Source organism: Poeciliopsis prolifica, unplaced genomic scaffold (assembly GCF_027474105.1).
Source record: "Poeciliopsis prolifica strain line A6 unplaced genomic scaffold, Auburn_PproV2 SCAFFOLD002, whole genome shotgun sequence".
In the NCBI taxonomy this organism is placed as follows: domain Eukaryota; kingdom Metazoa; phylum Chordata; class Actinopteri; order Cyprinodontiformes; family Poeciliidae; genus Poeciliopsis; species Poeciliopsis prolifica.
In genome coordinates this window covers 1,587,488-1,609,677 of record NW_026562377.1, presented here as the reverse complement: position 1 = coordinate 1,609,677, position 22,190 = coordinate 1,587,488, and the positions used below count along the sequence as shown (strand labels likewise).

General features: G+C 41.5%; 3 protein-coding genes across 5 annotated transcripts; 2 read left to right on the top strand and 1 right to left on the bottom strand.

Annotated features, from left to right (window-relative positions):
• Positions 1 to 847: 847 nt before the first annotated feature.
• On the top strand, positions 848 to 7,107 carry LOC129375876 (survival motor neuron protein-like). Of its 3 annotated transcripts, none has more exons than XM_055055258.1 (10): positions 848 to 934; positions 1,228 to 1,299; positions 1,443 to 1,541; positions 1,741 to 1,923; positions 2,121 to 2,318; positions 2,717 to 2,839; positions 3,376 to 3,492; positions 4,366 to 4,527; positions 4,627 to 4,689; positions 6,824 to 7,107. In XM_055055258.1, exons 1-9 carry the CDS (start codon positions 896 to 898, stop codon positions 4,660 to 4,662), a joined length of 1,029 nt encoding a protein of 342 aa, XP_054911233.1. In that variant the 5' UTR covers positions 848 to 895; the 3' UTR covers positions 4,663 to 4,689; positions 6,824 to 7,107. The 3 variants fall into 3 exon arrangements, with proteins under 3 accessions (XP_054911233.1, XP_054911229.1, XP_054911222.1); XM_055055254.1 differs by lacking the exon at positions 6,824 to 7,107 and adding an exon at positions 4,788 to 6,186; XM_055055247.1 differs by lacking the exon at positions 6,824 to 7,107 and having other exon boundaries at positions 4,627 to 6,186.
• Positions 7,108 to 7,134: 27 nt separating this feature from the next.
• Positions 7,135 to 8,331, top strand: LOC129378717 (cocaine- and amphetamine-regulated transcript protein-like). Its single transcript, XM_055059172.1, has 3 exons — positions 7,135 to 7,266; positions 7,789 to 7,872; positions 8,224 to 8,331. Exons 1-3 carry the CDS (start codon positions 7,135 to 7,137, stop codon positions 8,329 to 8,331), a joined length of 324 nt encoding a protein of 107 aa, XP_054915147.1.
• A 304-nt stretch (positions 8,332 to 8,635) lies between these two features.
• On the bottom strand, positions 8,636 to 21,420 carry si:ch211-1a19.3 (uncharacterized). The gene is made up of 5 exons (XM_055055343.1): positions 21,031 to 21,420; positions 13,956 to 14,052; positions 10,201 to 10,354; positions 9,978 to 10,126; positions 8,636 to 9,089 (listed from the first exon to the last, which is right to left on the bottom strand). Coding segments are annotated over exons 1-5 (723 nt in total). The 5' UTR covers positions 21,352 to 21,420; the 3' UTR covers positions 8,636 to 9,087.
• Between the last annotated feature and the right edge of the window lie 770 nt (positions 21,421 to 22,190).

Sequence of the window (22,190 nt, the reverse complement as noted above, 5' to 3'; positions counted from 1 at the left end):
ACTTCCTTTATGTCTATCCTCCACAGTCTGGGGTTAGGTGTCTGTTCAACTGCCTGCTAGAATACACAGGCGCTGTTATTCTTTACTACAAATATTTGATCTTTCTTTTCCTTCCTCATTTGTTCAAATCCACAACTAGCAAATTTAATTTGCAATTTCAGATTCAGTTGATTCAGACTTTTGCTGTTGGTTCTTTATTCAACCAAAAAGAGAAAACAAAGTACCAAAAGCAAATATTTAGCAGGTCTTTAGTGGTGAAAATGGCAATTCCAGCAAACCACTGCTTTTACCTAATCAAAGTCCAGACATAAGACTTTAGTGATTCCACTGACTAGAAAATAACCTAACCAAGTTTTATACAGTGTTAGTCAAAGTATAAATGATGCTATTCACAGTGTTTGTTAGCCTACACAAATGTAGATACATTTTATACAATAAAAAAAACTGTTATAAGATTTTCTTTAACTTTAATTTGTCATTTATTCCTGATGTTTGTTTTTTTTTCATGTTACTCTTTCAAAAACCAGAATTTGCACGCAACTTAATTTTCTTTATTTTTTTTAATCAAATACTATTTGAGAAGCAAATTATTTTGAAATTTTAACTATTCTTCAGAAAAAGAAAATATATACATATAGACATAAATCTTTTTACTTTATCTTATTTGGTTGATGCTAATGGAAAAATGTCGTTTTAAATGAAAGATAAATTACTTAAAACATAGGGAAGCTTAAATTTGGACATCAACGGGTTTCCATAAACTGCGTTCTATCCACAGCAAAGTGAAGGAAGAGTCGGCTTTTATTTTGAACTGCCTGACCGGAAGTCCTTCTTCATCACTTAGCTAGTGGCTGTGAAGCTGTGATGGTGGACAGTGTCTGACTCATTGGCAGCAATGACAGAAAACTGCGTTTCTCACGAAGTCGTGGAGCTGGTTTGTGTTACTAACATAATTTTATATTTAAAAACGAAAACATAAACGAAATAAAATACAATAAAAACGGAAGTTGAAAGGCAACGGAAAAATGTAATCCAAGTGCCTCGCGGATTAGCCAAGGAGCTAACAAGCTGCTAAACGGCTAGTAAAACAAACATGGCGGCCGTTCCTCCCGTAATTCGTTTTCCACTTTCAGCGTCGCAGACTTGTCGAGATGGTGAACTGTTGACATTTTTCCGGGTTTATGGAGGTCTTTAGCGGATGTAACGGTGGGTGTTTTCGGTCCACAGGAGGAGCTTCCTGCCGTGGATGCGGTAAACGACACCGAGGCGACCCCGAGCGAAACTCCTGAAATATCTCAGGTTCATGTCTGGCCTTGCTTCTTTATAAACTAAATCTATTATATATATATATATATATATATATATATATATATATATATATATATATATATATATATATAAATATGTGTGTGTCTGTGTGTGTGTTCATTTAAATTGTGCAGCTCAGAGAAGTTGAAGCTTTGCTGGAGATGGACAGGAAAGAAAAGCAGGAGGAAGAAAAAGAAAAGCTGGACGGACAGACAGACACTGAGGCAGTGATGGTAATAATAGTAATAAAACAGCATTTATATGAGAACTGAACCATGAATGCCTGATTTCACTGAGATTCTTTCAGGATTTCTGAAAGACTAAAAAGTCAAACACAGGTTCATCTAAAGAATGAGAAATCATCAAAAAGTTGAATATTTTTTGTCCTTCATTTCAGTCGGTTGGGTCTCATCAGGTTAATGTCTCCATCAGGAGGGCGCTCCGTGTTGGCCTGCGTGGTCGGAGAGCAGGAACAGCTACCCGGCGACGGTGGTGGCGGCTGATGGTGAGCGCTCCAGGGTTCGCTTCAGTGTCTACGGCAACAAGGAGGACATGGCCGTGAGCACACTGTGGAGTCCCAGCGCTACAGAGCAAACGCAGAACTCACAGCCTCAGGTTAGCCGTTAGCTTCAGGTCAGGTTCAACAGCAGGAAATGCATCTCTGCTGGTGTAGATCAGGTGGATTCCAGCGTTCTGATTGGCTGTCAGCAGACACCAGAAAAACAGACCAGATGCTTCAGTTTTCTGCAGACTGTTTGTTGATAATATTAACATTGTAAGTGATGGTGTTTTAATGTGTGTCTCTGTTTCAGGACTGGAAGCCCGGGTCGCGTTGCCGGGCCGTTTACTCGGCCGACGGCCTGGTTTACCCCGCTGTGGTGCTGTGGGTCAAAGATCAGCGCTGCCGCGTTCGCTACGACGAGTACAACAACGAGGAGGAGCTGGACGTTGGCAGCCTGCTGCATCCCGACGAGCTGCGCGGCCCAAGCAGAGCCGCCGCCATAACCAAGGTAACGCTGCGTTAGTTTACTCCTGTATCTTCATAGAGTTCAGGTAAAAAAGGCCTGGCATAATGAGCAATAAATCAGTTTTTTTGTATGAAAAATGAAAACAAACTCAATTTATCATTTTTCTCATTTCTCTCTTTTTACCAAGAACTAGTATTTTTCTCTAGGTTCCAGTGCAAATATTTCAGTAAACTTGTAGGAGCTTGTGTCAATAACTGAAGTAGGAAAAGATATTTGAGCTACAAGCTCAACTAAAATACTTGGTATGGTTTTGTGTTTTTGCAGTGTACATGTCTGAAAACAATTCGTCCAACCAAATGTCGGGCATTCTGAGGTGAAACCTGCAGAATAACAGGGAAAATGGATTTGGCCTCTTAAAGCTTTGTTTGTTGGTGCTGCAGGGCAGCAGCTGGATTCCCAGTCCTCCCAGCAGCAACCTGGACTGGAAGAGATGGAGGAGAGACGAGAGCAAAGGAGACAGAGGACGAGGGAGGACGTCCGCACCGAGAGACGATCCAAACATGGTCGGTGTTCTGGTTGGGACGGATTGTTACGGACTCACCGATCCACTTTTTCACTTCTGATATCTGAGGTTTAGTATCGGCTGATTCCGATCCAGAAAAACGTTTCTGTTTTTAAACACAGACATTAATAAATGACACATTTATTTGGTGCCTTTCATGCTCCAACAGCTTCAGCAGTTCGTTGAAACACATAAAATCATCTTTAATTTGTTCATTCAGTGCAGTTAGGAGTAGAACTCCAATGTCAGGTATATAGTACAGAAACTGACAAAACAAAAGAAATGCTAAAATAAACTGTAACAAACCTTTTGAAAAGGTTCAAAAAGTACGAATGGGAATTCTAGATATAATGTAAAATAAATAATAAGGCAGATCTAGACTAAATAGATCTGCCTTCGTGGATCAGCCACATTGTCACTGATAACTGATCTGGATTTTTCAATATCATTTCATCTCATTCACAGTAACGACCATCCAAACCCAACAGGGCAGCTTTTAGCAGCCTCTTTCTGACAACCAGGGCTTTTTGTTTTCAGATGAAAGCGAGATCCAAGAATGAGAACACAGCAGAGAAAGAAACCGCAGAGAAAAGGAAAGGAGACCCGACTAACATCTTCTTCCCTCCGTTTCCTCCTCCTCAGATCGGATCAGTGGTAAATCTGACTCACTCTTCGGTTTTTAAACCTGTCAGCATTGAAGTTAGTATTTTGCTAATTTTGTTACGTTTGGGGAATTTAAGTACATTTTAACATTTTGCTAAAATTTGGCAGGGAAGTGAATTTCAGGCCACATCAATATCATGAATGTTCAAATATTACAGCTCCTATTACTATAGTAACAGTAATATACTAATATGTTAAATGATATTTCAGAATCATACGTCTTATCTCTCTGATTTAATGACATTCTGGAAATAAAAACTGATTTGATTTGAGTGATAAAATAATATTTAAGCTCAGAACTGTTATGTTAAAGTTCTGTTCATGCAGCATAAGCAGATCAGGGGCCTGAAGTTTGGACACACCTGGATTAAAAATTCCCAATTTGAAGGAAATAAATTACAAATAATTTTTTGAGTCATATTTGAGTTTTATGATTAATGAAGTGAACATAGTTACTTTATTGTGGAATGAAATGGCATAATGTGCCTGAAAAACACATAATATTACTAATCTGTTACACTGTATTATCAAATAAATTGGGAAAATTCTTATTTTGTATATTTCAATTTAATATTTGCACATTAATTACTTTAAGAAGCTATTTATTTATCTTCTACATTTTTAGCCACTTTTGGTAGGATCAGTCCTCCATACATTCTTAAATTCAATTCATTTCTAAAGAAAAAAAACTTATTGATCCCAAAGTGAAATTAAATGTAATTTAAATGAATTAAAATTCTTCAGAGTTATTATAGCTAGTGAAGCTGTTGGCAGGAAAGATCTCTGTAGCAGTCTGTGTTGCAGTGAACCTGAATTAGCTTCTGTTGGTTTTTATTATTGTTTTCATTTCTGTTTGCTCTTCAGAGCCCCCTGTCCTTCGTCCCTCCTCCTGTCCCTCCTGTCCCTCCTTTCCCTCCTGCTTGGACGCTCCCTGGGAAGGAAGCGGGCGACTGCCAGGACGTCAGCGCCGTCACCAACATGTTCATGCTGTGGTACATGTGCGGCTTCCACACCGGCAGCTTCCTGGTCAGAAACGGGTCGGACCCAGACGGTTCTGACTCCAGTTCAGAGACAATTCGTTGAGTTTTGGAGGAAAGTGATTGGACTCGTGTGTTTGTGTTTCAGGCTCAGCAGAGATCCTCACCGCCCTCCAAAGACTAAACATCCCTCTGAACACAGGAAGACCCGGTAAACACACACTAACCCTGCTGTTCTAACAAATACTGACATCTGGTGGTGAAACAGGAGATAGCAGCTACTGACTTTGACTTGGCTACTCTTGTTAGGTCCTGTTGGGTCCTGTTAGCTCCTGTTGGGTCCTGTTGGCTCTTGTTAGCTCCTGTTAGCTCCTGTTGGCTCCAGCTGAGTTTGGATTAATCCAGAAATGGAAGAAAATACTGTTTGACTGGATTTGGCTCCAGTTGAAAGCTGAATCTGATTTTTGGTAGATCACTTCCTCCCAAACTGGATTGCAAATGACTCCTATTTCTGGGTGGATTTTCTCCAAAGGATGAGCTAAGATATGATCTATTTTATTTTGAAAGGTAACTTGATTCTGTCTGTGGCTTCCTGCTCTTTTCTCTCTTGATAAGGTAAATGGATCAAACCAGAACCTCTAATAGAGCAGAAGCTGCTTCAGAAATATTGACTCCACAGGAAGATTTTCCTTTTTTCATAGTAGAGAACAAAAAGCTGCAGTTTGCTTTTGCTTTTTTCTATTATCTCTTTATTTTTTATCAGTGAAAATATATATTTTTGTTCATGTTTGACTTGAAAAAGGGAATTTTGTTCAGAGTTATTAAAATAATATGTGGTTGTTTTCTGAGTCTGTGTGTGTTAAAAACTGGATGTTGTAGCAGAAAATGAGATGTTTGATAAATCTGAAGTATTTTGGTATTAAAGAAAGACGATAACGACGTTGCTTGTCTGGGTTGAGCTGCCGGTGGACAGGAGGAGTCCACATAGGCGTGTTGACCGACTTTGGCTGCTTTGACGTAAACGGTGACACAGACGGATCCTGCGGAGCTGCGGCTCTTCCTGCCAGCTGCTCCGGTTAAAGAGACGCTTCAAATACGTCTGATTTTTGATTCCATGAGCTTCATCTCCATTTTTCACATGGTAAAGGATTTACGGCTCCGATCAGATCTGCTAATTTTATCCACGTCGCACAGTATGAAATGTTTTCATCTTAATTTTATGACATAATCTCCAAAAAATTATTCAAATTTCACCTGAAAGTCTTAAATTATAGGAAAATAGGTGTTAAAATCCGTTGAACTTTGATGTCTGAGATCCACTGAGGAGAAAAGGATTCTGTCTGAGATTTTATTAGACCTCTGAGACATGAGTGTCTATGGAGGGCTAATCCTGCCAAAAGTAATAAATGTAGAGCAAAAAGCCTCAATAAACACAATAATGTGCCAAATGTTTTATACAAATATAACAAGTAATGACTTTCCCAACTTATTTGATTAGACAATAAGAAAGTCGAACAGTAAGATAGTATAATAACAAACAAAATGGCAAATGCACAAAGCAAATTACTGCAACATATTAGGGCCATTGTGGAGAGAAAACAAATTCCACTAGAAAATCATAAAAAACACGACTTGGAGTGTTTTTTTTTAAAGATTATTTTCAAAATGTTATTTTTTTGTATTTGGTTCATTTTTAGAAATTTTTCAACTTATCAAACTCACAAATGTCCTTGTTTGTTCAGAAGTATTCTGAGATAAATTTCTGACTTTTTTCTGGTGAATTTTTAACTTTTCAGTCTCAAATTTCCAGGTTTTTTCCTTAAAAATGTAAGAATTTAATAATCAAAATTTTAGAATTTTTTGGCGAAATTTACTCTTCTTTTTTTAAATTTAGAACGACCCTCATTTAAAGTGTAATTAAACATTACGCTTTAAATTGATATTTTCAGAAGTATTATTTTAGCATCACTTAAACTTATTATTTTTATTACTTTCATTTTTATTTCAATACACATTTTGTATTTAAGATTTTCTTATTTACTTTCACTTTTTATTTTGTCTCAAAATAAAGTGGAAAATTTTGTGATGCAACATTAATACTGCTGAATATTAATTTTACATAGTTTAATCAAATAAGTTGGGAAAGTTCTTACTTTTTAATTCAATATTTGCACATTGAGTACTTTATAAAGCCAGTTATTTATTTTCCCACTACTTTTGGCAGGATCGGTCCTCCGTAAGTCTCCGTCTTCCAAGACATTAAGTGTTTGAAGGAAGACAGAGGGATTGTCCAACAGGACAAGTCCAGCTGCCTCCAGTTAAACCAGGAGCTTTTTGTTGGGCAGGAAACCAGTTTGGACCAACAGACTCCCGTTTTCAAACGAATCGCAGCGTCACAGAAAACATCTCATGTTGGTCAAAAGGTGAAAATGGTCGCGTCACTTCCTGTTTGATGGAGCAGAGCTCTTGACCTCCGCTGACCCCTGAGGTGAGCCGTCTGATTGCCTGGTTACGGGGTAAATATTGCCGTAGTGACGGCAGAGCCGCTCCTGCTGGGTATAAACGCTGCGGACGGAGCCTCGGCGTCCAGCAGGCCGCCGCAGCTCCGCCGACCTCAGAGCCTTCAGCTTCCACCGCGTCTGAATCGGTCAGTACTATGGTCAGCGCCAGCATGCTGCTGCTCAGCGCCTCCTGCTGGCTGCTGGTGGCGCTGGGCTCCTGCGACGAGCGGCTAGAGGAGCGATCGCCCGAGTATGACATCATCAAGACCGAAGAGGAGAAGGAGCTGGTGAGTCCACATCAAGCATAAAGTTCAATTTAATGTTTCATTAAGAGCCTAAATTAAAAACAAACAAACATTTACAGTTAAAACCAGATGTTTCCATAGACGGTGTATTATTTCTCTGCCTGAAGTCAATGAGACTAAACTTCTATTATTTTAGATTAGTTCAAATTACCAAACTTGTTTCCATCATAAAACTTAATGGAAACAATTTTTAGAGAGCCGGTTTGTAACTTTCTTAATTTGAACAGGAATGTCATTTTCTTTAGCAAGATTTGTTTGGATCTTTTCAATGTTATGAATGTTTATTATTCCTAATGGATCAATAACTTATTGATCATCTGTTATTTTATAAGCAAAGTTATTAAAATAGTTTTTGTTGTTAAATTAGTGTTTTGTGTTGGATCAGTCAGGTCTACAGGCTGGGCTGTAAGAGACATTTCAAAAGAACAGAATGTATTTTAGTTGATCTTATTCCTGCTGTATCATCAGAAGACGTTATCAATAAGAGCGTCTGTCCGTCCTCAGATCGAAGCTTTGCAGGAAGTCCTGGAGAAGCTGAAGAACAAACAGCTGCCATCGTCGGAGAAGAAGCTCGGCTGGCTTCCACCTGTAAGCTCCGCCTCACCTGCCTCACCGCCTCCGGCTGCCTAACACAGCACTTCTCCAGTGAGACTAAAGTCGGTCACTTTTCTGAGCTCTATTGTTGCTCAAAACCTGAATCTGAGCGCGCAGTGAGACTGTTTCTAAGCATTGTTTGTCCTGTGCAGGTATGGAATGCCAGGAGAGACAAAAAACATGCAACATTTGATGCGTCTCTCACACCGCCTGCAGGGTTCATGTTTCCTGCTCACTGAGAACTTGTCAGATGTTAATAACTACATTTATTATTGTGTCATTTATAATGATGTAATTTGGTGGGTCGTGTTTGACGTGTGTGTTTTGTGTTTGTTTGGCTGCCAGTGCGACGCCGGTGAGCAGTGTGCGGTGCGCAAGGGAGCGAGGATCGGGAAGCTCTGCGGATGTCCCAGAGGGACGCTGTGTGACTTCAGTGTCCTGCAGTGTGCATAGAGCTCAGAGAAATGCTGTACAAACCAAACAATAAACTTTAAAAAAACTTTTCATGCTTGTTTGTTTTTAAGCTAACAGTTTTTAAGGTATCTGATATAAAGTTAACAAACTACTTTTAAACCACAAATGCTTCCTTACTTTTATTGACTTTAGTTATTGTTGCTAAAAGTGGTTGTGCAAGATTTTGGATAAGAAACATCTTTTCTACTTCGACACCTGAATCGCTGCCATCTTCTGTGCTGTGACATGGATCTGTTTACATCATGCTGCCAGCTTTTAAGTTGACTAAGAAAACAGACGTACGTAGAAAGTGCCCAGGTTTATTTTTGAAATGAGTACATCCCACCCTGAGCCGTAATTTCAACCAGAATTTGATAACATCTAAAAGTTGAGACAAAAGGTTTCAAGCAGTAATTGTGGCATTAAAACGAAGCACACAGACATTTAGTGGCGACAGCAGTAAATCCCTTTCCTCCGTCTCAGCCGGATTGAAGCCTTACAGAAAATAAACGCTGGCGTGGATAAGTTCTGACGTCTTGATCTGGACCCAGGCGCTGCTGGGGGAAGAGGAGCGAAGCTTGGTTCAGATCCAGAGATGAAAGCAAATGAAAAGCATAAAAGTCTATCCAAGCGTCCATCGTATGACAGCGTCTCCAGGGCGAACCCGTTGTGCAGACAGGAGGTTTGTACAGCAGTCATGTTGGTCCAGAACCTCCTGGACCGCTGTGCTTGCCGTGGGTTTGACCCGCTCTGGACTCCTGGACAAAACCCAAACAGTTCCAGTTAACGGCTTTCATTAATTTCTTATTTATGGAAGAAATTAAACTTTGTCTTGAAGAACAGATGCTGGAAATCTGCATGTTCACAATAATAATAATATTAGATTTAAATTTGAATCCAACCAAAGAGAAGCTCAATATTTTATATAGTTATGTAACTTTCTGTCCAAGAAAAACTGAGAATGGTTGAAACGTTACTTTCTTTGATAAATCTCCTATTGATTGAAAATGTGGTCGCTACCATTAATGAACCATTGTCACATAGAAACTTCTCCAACAGAAACGTCTTCCAATAATCTGGGAATTTTTCCAGCATGGTGGAAAGTTAAAACCTAAACAGAAAAAGCTGCTTGCAAATTCACGTTTTGGACATGAGGTCAAACTTTCTTCACAAGATCTTCGGTCTACAGAATTTGTGTTCAGTTTTCAAAACAACAGGAAACAGGAGCTAACAAATCAACAAACACCAGGAACACTGGCACAACCTTCATGAATATACCAATAAAAGCTGTTTTCTAGTGCTAATAGAAAACAGGAACAAATAGCTGAGCTTCAGGTTGATCTTAGGGAGGTTTTCTTTATGAGTGCAGTAACAACATGCAGCCAGCAGGTGATGCTGTGACTCTTCCACTCTTTTAATCTCATGTAAATTGAAACTAATCTGACAAAAGTTGGTATGTAGCTGTTATATCAGTAAATTCAAACATTAAATTCAGCTTTTACTTCCCTACTTTCTGTCAATTCCACTTTCCTGTAGTTCATGTTTAGCCGACATCCTGAAGAGATCCAGGCGTCGCCCACTCTGTTACAGCAGAGATGATTTGGCATCGTGTGTGAGTGATTGTCAGAGGAGCTGTTGGTACTCACAGGTTATGAGATGCAGAGCAGCACAGATGAGTAGCGTCAGCGCGGGAATACCAGCAAGGGGCGCGGCAGCGGAGCTGGGAGACGATGAGGCAGAGGAGCCTTCTTGTTTCACCTCAGGAGCTTCTGATTCAGAAGCTTTACACTTCTGACTGTTGAAACACAAACCGAATCAGAACGAAAACCTTGACTACAGACAACACTGAGACCAGCAGGATGGACTCACAGCTGCTTCTCCAGGTACTGCTGCTTGGATTCACAGGCTTTGGTCTGACTCTGAGCTGCTGCCATCTGGCTCTCAGCTGCCGTCTTCAGGCTGAAGCAGGACTCGGTCTGATGGAAAGCCTGCGTCAGGTTGTGCTGCAAGGCCTCGATGCGCTCTGAGGATGCACAGAAAAGAGCCAGTTAATACCAGGAACATACAAACACACCAGCAGGATCAATGACTAAACTCCAGTTCTGCCATGTTGGTTTTGGATGCCAGCAAAAAGTGACACAGAAAAGCCAAGAAATATCTCATTGTCATACCAAAGCCCCTGACTGTCTCCCATCTCCCCAGAGATAAGCAGCTGATCTGAACTTTCTCCATGGGGGCTGGACTCCACCTCAGTGATGGGGCTCAAAGCAGAGATGCTGCATCGGCATTGAGGGAGATCTGAGCAGATCTGGGCTCCTCTCTTTGGAGGTTTTCTGGGTTTGTCCCACTGGGAGGAGACTCCTGGGAAGACCCAGAAAGACTGTCCTGTCTGGCCCAGAACCAGGTAGGACATGGGATCCCACAGAACCAGCTGGAGGATGTTGGAATCCAATCTCTGAGAAGTGGAAGATGATGATCCACCTACAGACCTATTCTTAGCTCAGGTGCAGTGAATTCTTTGAATGCATATGTGAAAGCCAAGTAGACTATAACGCACGGCATTTTGGGTAAATGCAAATGAATGTGCAAGTTTATTGCGAGCAGGAAAAATGGCGAAAGAAATGCAACAACCACTAAAATCTGCCAGCACTCCATTTATTTACGTTTGATGAAGGACGTTGCGCTCAGTGTCTTCAGTAGCGTTGTTTCCTTCAGTGGTTCTTGGTGTAGATGTTGGTAGAAACTTGGTTTTTCTTGTTTTTGTTACAATATGTCAGACAGGTCAGGATAGAGAATTAAACAGGAGTTATAAACACAGGGACTAACTGAACCTGGATCTGTTTTCATGCTCCGCTGCTGCTGTTTCAGCTGGATCCGGTGTTGGATCCGGTGTTGGATCCGGTGTTGGATCTGGTGTTGGATCTGGTGTTGGATCTGGTGTTGGACCTGGTGTTGGATCTGGTGTTGGATCAGGTGTTGGATCTGGTGTTGGATCTGGTGTTGGACCTGGTGTTGGATCCGGTGTTGGATCAGGTGTTGGATCTGGTGTTGGATCTGGTGTTGGACCTGGTGTTGGATCCGGTGTTGGATCTGGTGTTGGATCTGATGTTGGATCTGGTGTTGGATCCGGTGTTGGATCTGGTGTTGGATCTGGTGTTGGACCTGGTGTTGGATCTGGTGTTGGACCTGGTGTTGGATCCGGTGTTGGATCTGGTGTTGGATCTGGTGTTGGATCTGGTGTTGGATCTGGTGTTGGATCCGGTGTTGGATCCGGTGTTGGATCTGATGTTGGATCCGGTGTTGGATCTGGTGTTGGATCCGGTGTTGGATCTGGTGTTGGATCCGGTGTTGGATCTGGTGTTGGACCTGGTGTTGGATCTGGTGTTGGATCTGGTGTTGGACCTGGTGTTGGATCTGGTGTAATCAGCAGGTATGTCAGGAATGATGCATCCTGCCAGTGTTCATGTTTCCACTCCTTTGGCTTGTTTTGATGAGGTCATGAAGTTCCTGAGTTCTGACCGACTGATCTGGTTCAGAACCAGCTGGACCAGGTCATACTTTGTGTTTTTATTCTGGGTGTGAAGCTAATCTGACTTTTCAGGATGTTTTTTGATCCATAGCAGGTGTATGTTTCAATGCATATGACTCGTTTCTTCCACATAAAGCAGAGATTAATTTCTGTTAAAGTACCAAACACAATGCTCCTTTCATATCTCCACTGTGCAGGAATTTATCACTTCCTCCAAACACTGCAGGCCGGAGGCCCCCTTCATGAACAATTGTTCACAAAAAATCCTTTGCTGCTGCTGCAGGACTTTGGTCAGACAAGGAAAGAAATCATCTAACAGAAGACAAACATTTATTTACTCCATTTCGGCTGAATTGATAAATGTTCTGCATCCACCATAAAGTCACGGAAGAAACCACCTGCAAAACTGAAAATGTGACATTTCATTAACGATGCAACAAATAAAAAAGCTCATTTTCACTCCCATTAGCGTCCTGCCGCTACAGCAGCGTAGCTGACCATCAGGAGGCCATGACGGTCAGCTCACAGCCTCCACTAAATGTAGATAAGGCAACAATTTCAGGAAAGCAGAGTCAGGTTTGGCTGGTGAAGCTGGATTGTTTTCTTTGGAAGTTTCCTCAGAAGGCAGAGGAGAAAATGAAGGGAGCCTGGAAAGAAGGGCGGGTCAGCGACATGAAAGCCCACTTTGGATTGTGCGACATGTGGCACCGCGGTGCTGGGCCGCTCCCTCCGAGCCCTTCGCAGGTTTTTGTAATGATGACTGAATCCCAGGAAAACCCACATTCCGCGGCGCTGACCGGGTTCAGCTGGCCGAGCCGGGAACCACTTCCATAGCTGCTGCTGGTTTGACCCAGACACCTGCAGCGACATCCAGACACTGTTCACACGTATGGTGGTAGGTTTTGACTGGGCCACCTCAGAACCTCCACCATGTTGCCTTCCATCTTACCTGGATGCTTCCAGTTGCTTCAGAGTGAAATCTCTCTGAAACTCTAAGTCTCTGGTCCTCTGGGATTTCTTTATGTTTTGCAGCATTTATTTTACAGTGTTTGAGTCTTGCATTACAGTTTGGGTAAAGAATGTTTTAGTTAGTGGTTCCCACCTCTGGTTTTGGCCGAGCATAGCGTCTTTCTGATGACCAGAAAACTCCATTTTGGTCTCGTCAGACCAAAGATCATGGAGTTTCTCCCTGTGCTTTTCGACAAACTCTGGTTGAGCTTTGGACCAAGTTTTACTCAACAAAAAGTTTGACTGATGAAGAACCTGGAAACAGATGTTGGATATCTATTCTGAGATTTCCACTACCAGTACTGACCCGACTGATTTCCACTACCAGCACCGACCCGACTGATTTCCACTACCAGCACCGACCCCACTGATTTCCACTACTAGCACCGACCCCATCGTGCATAAGAGCAGCTTTTGTTTGGTAGGTATTTTGTGGAAGAAGAGGTTCTGTTCCCAACCGGGCTGAACTGTTCCCTCCTCTTCCTAACCAGAACCGCAGCTCAGAGAGGCTGAGTATCGTCCTGGCAGTGAAGCGCTCCTGCGTTTGCCGAAGGTCATGGTGCGAAGACACCAACAGAACCACAACATCTTCTTAAAATAAACGTTTAACCCTGAGGTTCCCAAACCAAATGGCTCTGCTCTGGTTCCCTCACTTGGGCAACTCCAAACATGCAGAGAAATATGTTGTATTTTTCTTATTAATAAGGCTTATTAAAAGTATTTGACTCAGTCATTGGGGGTTAAATTGCTGGAGTTGGACAAGTAATGCCTGGTAAACGACGAGTCGCTTTTTCCTCCGACTTTAAATACATATTTTCTCCTTTCATGTAAAACTCAGAAAACATGAACCATCAGAGCCTCCGGTTTATATTTTTAGCAGACCGATTCATTTTATGTTTTGATTACATGGCTCAAGAAGAGCCTCGCTGCTTAACTTGCTCCTCGTTAAGCTTTTCCATCGGGTCGTATTTATTTACTCTGACTCACCGGTCGGTATGGTAACGGGGGGCGGGAAACGCGTCTAAGAATACCAGTGGAGAAAGTCTCCTTTCATGGCAGCGATGCCGTTTTTCCGACAGGGTTTTACCTTCCTGCAGGCCGAGCTGCTCCGTGAGGTTGGCCTCCCTGTGCTGCAGCAGCCTGACGTCGTCCTGCAGAGCCGTGACGTTCTCGGCCAGGACGACCTGCAGGACGAAACAAACACCCACAGAGGGAAAAACACGTTACAGGGAGCCTGGAGGGGAGAAAGCAGCCTTTGTTGCCTTGTCTTTTCCTACATTTTCACAGCAGCAGAGTTAACATCGATGTGTTTTGGAGGGAATTTAGATGGATTCAGAAAACTGACAAACAATTGGGAACCTCAGTGCAGCTAGAAAACAGGAGAAAACAACTGGAATATTAGTAAAAATAAAAAAAACCTTCACCATGTCACGTAAACAGCAACTTTGGCCTCTTCCTGTTTTCTATTCCAGTTTTTCAGCGAAAGTAACAAAACTATTCCGCAAAAAATTTTAGAAAATCTGAACCATTTGACAGAAAAAGCCGATTTTGAAGCTGACATTGCCATTGATTTTCCTTTGGATGTTAGCTTCTGAGTTAGCGCTCCGACGGTTTCCAACGTGCGCATCGATGCATATTAACTTTTGATGTTTGAACTTTTAAAAGTATGCAGTTATAGAGGATCTAAAGCATCCGCAGTCCCCAACCTGAACTAGTCAAAAATCATCAGTAAAGATGAAACCAGTTTTTTGGTTTGGTGTTTCCTGAAGGTAACACCAGTTAAACACTGGGACCAGTTTCTCTCAATCACATCACTTTGACTGGCTGCGTTTCCATTACAAATGATTTTGTCAGAAAGATAAATAAAAAATTGCAATTGTGTTTATTCCTTAAATGTGAAACAGAATGTAAATAAGTTTGTTCACGTGAAAAGTTATTAAAAGTGATGCCACGCCATGAAGCTCCAACTACTTCCTGTTTTCTTCTTCATGGTTTCTGCCAGTAGTAATATCCGGTTGTTGATCATGACTCGTGTGATGCAAAATGTTTCCACTGTAGTTTTGCAAAATAAACCAATAAAACACCACCTCATTCTAGAGCCAAAACTTTTTATCAAAAAATGTGACTTTTTTAAAATGCATTTTTTAAAAACACGTTTATTGTCAAAATGCCAAATTGCACAATTATATGGAAAAATGTAATGCAGTTATTGTTTCTTAATTTAGGTAAGATACTGGCTGCTTAGAATGGATCCACATAACCCCATTTTAAAACATCCTGAACTGTTTCTCTAATAAACTAATGAACGTTCTCCACAGATTGTGTTTGGAACAAAAACTGGCTCAATTGCTCTTTAAAAGTTTCTTAATTTGCTGTAAAAGCTTCAGGTTTGCGCAGTTTTACTTGAAGAACAACCTGATGGCATGCAGATAAAGAAATACCTCACATCCTTCATGCCTCTGCTTCTCAGAGAAGCTGAGCAGGAAGTGAAGCAGAGGAAGCTGCACTTCGTTCTCAGTGGCTGTTAACAAACCCAAGGTGGGGTTCTTCCTGTGGTTTCTGCTCAGCTCTAATAGATGCACTGACCCAATTCAAAACGCTAATATTAAATAATATTTTTGGAGACGTTGGGGAAGAGATGACCTTATGGAGCACAAAGACCCGACTGGACGGGGAAACATCCAGCGCGAAGCAGCAGCTGCTGATCATTATAAAGACTGATTCCTCTTCCTCTGCAGATCACACCGCGGCTCCAAGTATCTCACTCAGTCTAAATATTTCACAACCGAGAGCACAAAGAGGAAGAGGAAGAAGTGACAGCACCGGCAGTGGGTCACATTTCTCCTCAGGGCCGAGAAGGCAGCAAAGCGTTTAATAAAACGATAAAAGGCTCGATCGTGATGACAGGAAGGAGAAAACTGACTCTGCTGTTTCTGGGGCTTTCCTGAACATTCAAGAAAAAACAGAAAATAAATCAGAGCAGATTCACATTAATCTACACTTCCTGCTGCATGTTAAACTAATTCATGCTTCTGTATCTGAGGAGTCACGATGCAAAACCCACCAGCGTCTTACTGTTTGGTTACTGCTCAGTCGCGGTTTCAGCCACAGAAAGCAGCGAAGGAAAACTTTGAAACGATGCAGCGTAACTCCCGTCCCACCAGCTGCTGCAGGAATCACCAAGAAAACGCAGCATGAAAACTCCTAAAGCCTCTATGGAAGGCCATTTCTGCCAAGAAAGAAAAATTAAAGCCCAGCAGGAGGTCATGGTTATGCAACTTAAATTCATAATTATGATTTTTAATGCCATAATTTGGAGACACAGAGCAACAATTATGAGATAGAAAGTCATAATTGTAAGATAGTTAGAATTTCAAATTATGAGATTTTGAAGTAAGCAGCTTAGAGAAACAGATAACAGATCAGGACTTTTTGCTGTTATTAAAACTCAGAATTATAAATTTCCATTGGGCTTGTATTTTCCTTTTCATGGCAGAAATGAGTTTCAAACTTCTGCATTAAAAATCTGGCACTATTTTATTTTAATTTAATTCAACAGGAGCTTTGCTCTGATTTTTCAGAACATGCATGAGCTTTATTTCAAATATCCAGTTTTAAATCTCTTCCTGTTTGTTTCTTATGTTTTCTGGGGCCAGAAATTTAAAATATTAATCAAAGTCTATTGATTATTTCTCCATTTAGCTGCCATGATGGACATATCTGCATGAGAAAACTCAACAAAAACTCAATATAAGATTTAAAGTCAGTGTTTCACATAGAAGACAGAAAACTTGTAGGGGAATGAATTAAAGCCACTCCAAGCTTTTCCACTGTAAATCAGTCCTGCATGTTTTAATGAGTCATTTTCCAATAATAACCATGTTATTATTATAATTGCGTGTTCTTATTATCGTTAAATGATATGATTAATAGAAATAAATCTCAGCCCAGAGCTTCAGGACGCCATTCTTGGTGCGGCTGAACATGTTGGCGCGCGTGTCGTTGAGTTTTTCCTTTCCTGTTGAGTTGTTGGCTCACTTGTACCAAAACTTGTGATAGAAACAGAATAATAGAATTTTTAAATGCAACAAACGGTGCTGATGTGTCTCTGTGCTTTTTGCTGCAACATCCTTCATTATAACGTTGACAGGAAGGACACAGAGGATGTGGTTAAAAGCGCGACGCCCGACCGGCAAAAATACGCAGCAAACAGCAAAAACAAATGCAACAGGAAATCACTGCAGTCTGAGAAAATAGCAGCAAAAAAATTAAATAAACAAAAGAAACGCAAGTGAAAATGCTGCAACCAAAGACACAAATCTGCAACCTGAGAAGCAAAAGGGGAAATGCTGCAAATATGAAAATGCTCCACATTTGAAGTCCTCCAGACCAGCAGAGGGTGCCTATCAGCTACATAAAGTGCTTGCATCATTTTAGACTTTTTAATTGCGTAATTTTCCCTTTTGCTTCTGTTTCCTGTGACTGCAGCATTTTTTCTTGCATCTGTTTTGTCGATTGCAGGTTTCAGCATCTACTGGATGTTTTGTTTGCCATTTTCTTTCCTTGCATTTTTTGTGTTTGTGTATTTTGGAGTTTGCTGCGTTTTTATACCTGCAAAAGTTAAACATGACAAGAACATTTACACAAATTTGTATAAAAATGTCACAGCACATTTAAGGACTAATTTATATAGTTTATCCACCACAGAAAGTTAATTTGGGGTTTTAGTTGCACCTGATGACTAAACAGTTGATTTTCATTCAGATCATCATTCGACCACCACTGTTCTGTTCTGTTTCTGAAATGTTGTTAGTTTTACCCCAGATTGCAGAGCCTCCAAAGCATGTCTGTTTTGTCTCATCAGTTCACAACATATTTTCCCAAAGTGCAAAACGGACATTGGTGTTTGATTTGGTCATTTATGTTTGTTGGTTTGGATGAAAATGTTAATGAATGAAATCATCAGTTGAAACCTGAGTTGTTTCTTCAGCTTATCTTTGTGTTTAAATTTGGCAAGGAGAGACAAATCTGCAAGAGGCAAATACTTTTATACTTTTCTGATCCAAAAAAGGATGTTTTGAAAACGCTAGCAAAGCATTTTTAGGTTCTTCAGATGCCGATTCCTCCAGGAATGCCAGCGACCTCTGAACCGCACAAACATCCAGAATATTTTGTGCTGAAGTGCCAAAAACTAAACATTACGCAATGGCGTTTTTCTAAAACGCGTTTTTATTAATCCGATGCATTCTGCTTCGAAAACATTCATGTTCAGCAGCCAGAATCCGCAGCAGTGCTGGCAGCGAGCCTGAGGTTTCTAAATCCTGAAATATTTGACTAGACAGTCAGAGAAGTTTGAGAGGGAAAAAGTAAGGAAGCAGTGGAGCAGAGGTGAAGAAAAGCAGGAAGAGGAGGAGTGAGTCACGACAAACCACAAAAGCAGGAGGCAACAGTCACTTTTTCCAGCCGGCTCTTCAGAGAAAATGAAGCTGGAAGCAGCGAAACTGTGGGACGGCTGGGAGGGGAAACCTTCTCCCAGTCCCAGGACTGGAGGGAAGATGGAGGGAGGAGGTTTCTGAAGCACGGAGAGAGCTGCTGAATCCACTTTCTGTTTCTGAATAACCTGATTTATGCTCATCTGCTTCTACAGGAGAATGGCTTTCATTTCAGAAGTTAGGCTCAGAAAAGAGATGAACTGGCAGCAAATCGGTTGTTTAATTCAAACCACCGGTCGCATATTCAGCTGACGGTTTCATTTCAACATTCGTTTGTCTCTCGCGGCGTCACAAATCAACGCCGTTCAGGCACTGAGAGAAATCTCTTCCCATCCAAACCAAAGCTGAATAGTTTCTCCTTTGTCAATTATTTGTTCTGAAATCTGAACGAAGAAGAAATATCTGCCTCCAAATGAAATGTTTCGAACAGTGTGCCCTGCGGGACTCCACTGCAGCAGACGGAAAGGTTGCTGCTCAACAACAGACCATTTTAAAGCCACGGAAACAAATAACATCTATGCTGAAAAGAAAGTACACCCTATTTCAGGAACGAAGCCAAAATACAAACCCTGTTTGTGAAATGGTGGGCAGAAACACATTTTGCTCCAAAGGTCAAAGGTCAGGCCCTCTGGTCTCTTCAGTGCTTTGGTTTGTTGAGGTTTTTGTATGAACAAGTCTCTCGAGGGCTCAACAACTGGAGGCCTGGACTTTGTCTAGGCCATTGGATTTGTTGCTGTGTTTGTGTTTTTATACCCGTTTCCAAAAAGGTTGATGGAAACGGCAAAATTCAAAACAATGTTCTCAATTTTGGAAAATAAGTTTTTCGATCCACTTCAGGTGGTTTTTCAGAAGAAAAAAAAAAGTTAGTGAACTGAAGGGGAAACATGTTTACAGAACAAACTCTAAACCTCTGTCTTCAAACCCCAAACTTTCAGCGCCAACATCTCGCTTTGCGTTGATTTTCTCCAGACCAGTCGATGGAAAGAAACTCTGCTTTCCTTTTTCCTTTTTCGCGACTTTTAAATAAAAGTTTTCTCAAAATTCTCTATTTGGACAGTTGGACAGAAACGTAGTGATGACCCAGTTTGGCGTTAGCTTGTACTCTGGTATACAGAGGATTTCCTCCAAACTGCGGCGTTTCCAGGTCAGATGGCTGCCACTGGTTTTCTGACCAAATGTCGTTACTTTGTTTAGCTTCACAGATGTGAGTCGTGCTGCCATGTTGTTATTAGAGCGAAGCGTCTCGCTGCTGTTTCCATGTTTCTCTCTGCTGGAGGATCAGCGACAAATAGTTTGGAAACAGTTTTATGACCCTTCCCAGATTTATGGGCAGCAACTATTGCTTCTCTGATGTCTGTCCTTTTATAAAGGACTCGCACCGACAACCTTCAGAGTCATTTGTGAAGTTTACTGATCACTTCAGGAAGGATGTGAATGACATTAGAACCTGGTAAAAACCAGATCATTTTTATCAAGTTCAGATACATCAAAGCATAAAACACTTTGGCATTTTATCAAATTTATCTCCAAAAACCAACCGTGAAGCCAGTTGCAACATGATTTGCACGTTAAAGATAATGCTGAGTAGACAGGAAGTGGTTTTTATAGCGTCAAGGGAAAACTCTGTGAAGCCCAGATGCTCTCAGCTTTGATCGTTTCAGTGAAATTATAGTTAATTTTACTGTTTTAGGAGTCAATTCCTGACCGGAGCGCCTCAGGGTCGTGTGTTTGGTCCCACCTTTTTAGGCCGTGACGTTAAACTGAGGAAATGATCAGAAAACCTTGAAGCTTTTCTATGAGGTTAAATCATTCAAAACTTTGCATCAGGAAAATCTGAAACACTGTTATTAAAAATCAACAAAATGTAGAAGCTGATTGTTTATTTTGGATGAGAAGAAAAACATTCTGCATGTTTGAGGAGTAAAACAGTTTATTTAATTCAATTTAATTAATCACTTTTAACCACTTGTTTGACAGATCTTGTGGAAGAAAGAATAAATAGTATAAAATATTTTGTTTGTGTCATATCTTTCATTTGGATTTCACGACCTAAAAGTTTATATCTAAACATACAAGGTAAATTTTGTGGAACAAAAACAGAAGTCTTTATTCTTCTGATATTCTTATTTTATTCTTATATCAAACAAACAAAAGCTGTTATCCTGAAACAAGAAACACATTTTGAAAATATTTTTTGTAATTTATAATTTCTTTTATGTGACAAAATATTAGCGCCATGCAAGAAAATAAAAATAAATAATATTAAGATAAGTCAAAATAAAGGAGGAATAAAGTTGTGATAGAATGAAAATAATAATATTAGAAGATTAAAGAGTAGTCGTAATCTCAAGACTTTATTTTTATATTATTTCAAGTTTATTCTGGAAACGTTATTATTTTATTCTAGTAATTACATTTTTCTATTTTCTTTAGCATGGGCTCGTTCTCGCTTACTTCTTAAAAAAGAAAGAAAAAACAGATTTATTTTTATTACCCAGTCAGCCTGTTTCTCTGCATCAGTAAATAAAATGAAGGGTTGGGCACCATAACCCTCAATCTCCTATGTCCTTCCCTGGATGCTGAACTACAGATGAAACTAAAAATGTCGACTGTTTTTTAGCATAAAGAAAGTAAATCCAGGTTTTGGATCCCTGCCAGCATCAAACTCACGTTTTTCAGCCGGCACTCCTCCAGCGTGACGTTGGTGGCGTTGAGGCTTCGCTGCAGCAGCAGGATGTGGGCCTTCAGCCGGTCCTGATCCTTCCACGCCTCCACCGCCTTCTCCTCCAGCGCCCGCCTGTCCTTTTCAAACACCACCTTGGCGCCCTCCATCTTCTCCGTCGCTTCCCGCAGCTCGGCGCGGCACTGGGCCGAGCCCTTCAGGTCCGGAGACGTGGCCCACACCACGATGATGATGATGGAGGCGATGGACCACAGCACCAGCAGACCCATCACCACTTTCTGCACCTTGTTGGAGTTTTTGGAGCCCATGATGCTCAGCGGAGAGGATGGAGAGCAGCTGCTGCTCCCTGAGACTCGTCAGGTTGAAGTGAGCTGGAGTTTCCCTTCAGAGCGAACTGGACCGGAGGAAAACGCCTCCCCTTCCTCCACCCACAGCCACCACTCCCCAAACCCCACCCTCCTCCTCCGCCTCAACGTTATCAGACCCACAGAGGACGCAGAAACCTTCACACACACACACACACCTACACACACACCCAAACACACACAGAAAGTTTGTGAGTGTGAAACTGAAACTTTCTGTTTCTGTTTCCCAGCTTTCTGGCCGTGAACCTGCATGAACTCTGCAACTGAAAACATTCCTGAAGCAGAAATGAAACTTAGAGACGAGACGCTGCAGGGCTCAGTCTGTCCTGAACTGCAGCTGGAACACACACACGCACACACACACACACACACACACACACACTCACCCCTACACACACACACACACACACACACACACACACTCACCCTACACACACACACACACACACACACACACACACACACACACACACACACTCACCCCTACACACACACACACACACACACACACACACACACTCACCCCTACACACACACACACACACTCACCCCTACACACACCACACACACACACACACACACACCCCCACACACACACTCACCCCTACACACACACACTCACCCCTACACACACACACTCACCCCTACACACACACACACACACACACACACACCCCTACACACACACACACACACACACACACACCCCTACACACACACACACACACTCACACCCCTACACACACACACACACTCACCCCTACACACACACACACACCCCT

Excerpts from the sequence above, each read along its gene's own strand:
- LOC129375876 (XM_055055258.1), top strand. The coding sequence starts at position 896 with ATGACAGAAAACTGCGTTTCTCACGAAGTCGTGGAGCTG. Across the intron at positions 2,319-2,716 it reads GAGCCGCCGCCATAACCAAG|GGCAGCAGCTGGATTCCCAG; the intron begins GTAACGCTGCGT and ends TTGGTGCTGCAG. Across the intron at positions 3,493-4,365 it reads CTCCTCAGATCGGATCAGTG|AGCCCCCTGTCCTTCGTCCC; the intron begins GTAAATCTGACT and ends TTTGCTCTTCAG.
- LOC129378717 (XM_055059172.1), top strand. The coding sequence starts at position 7,135 with ATGGTCAGCGCCAGCATGCTGCTGCTCAGCGCCTCCTGCTGGCTGCTG. Across the intron at positions 7,267-7,788 it reads CCGAAGAGGAGAAGGAGCTG|ATCGAAGCTTTGCAGGAAGT; the intron begins GTGAGTCCACAT and ends GTCCGTCCTCAG. Across the intron at positions 7,873-8,223 it reads AGCTCGGCTGGCTTCCACCT|TGCGACGCCGGTGAGCAGTG; the intron begins GTAAGCTCCGCC and ends TTTGGCTGCCAG.
- si:ch211-1a19.3 (XM_055055343.1), bottom strand. The coding sequence starts at position 21,351 with ATGGGCTCCAAAAACTCCAACAAGGTGCAGAAAGTGGTGATGGGTCTG. Across the intron at positions 10,355-13,955 it reads GCAGCTCGGCCTGCAGGAAG|AGCGCATCGAGGCCTTGCAG; the intron begins GTAAAACCCTGT and ends GTGCATCCTCAG. Across the intron at positions 10,127-10,200 it reads CAGTACCTGGAGAAGCAGCT|TCAGAAGTGTAAAGCTTCTG; the intron begins GTGAGTCCATCC and ends GTGTTTCAACAG.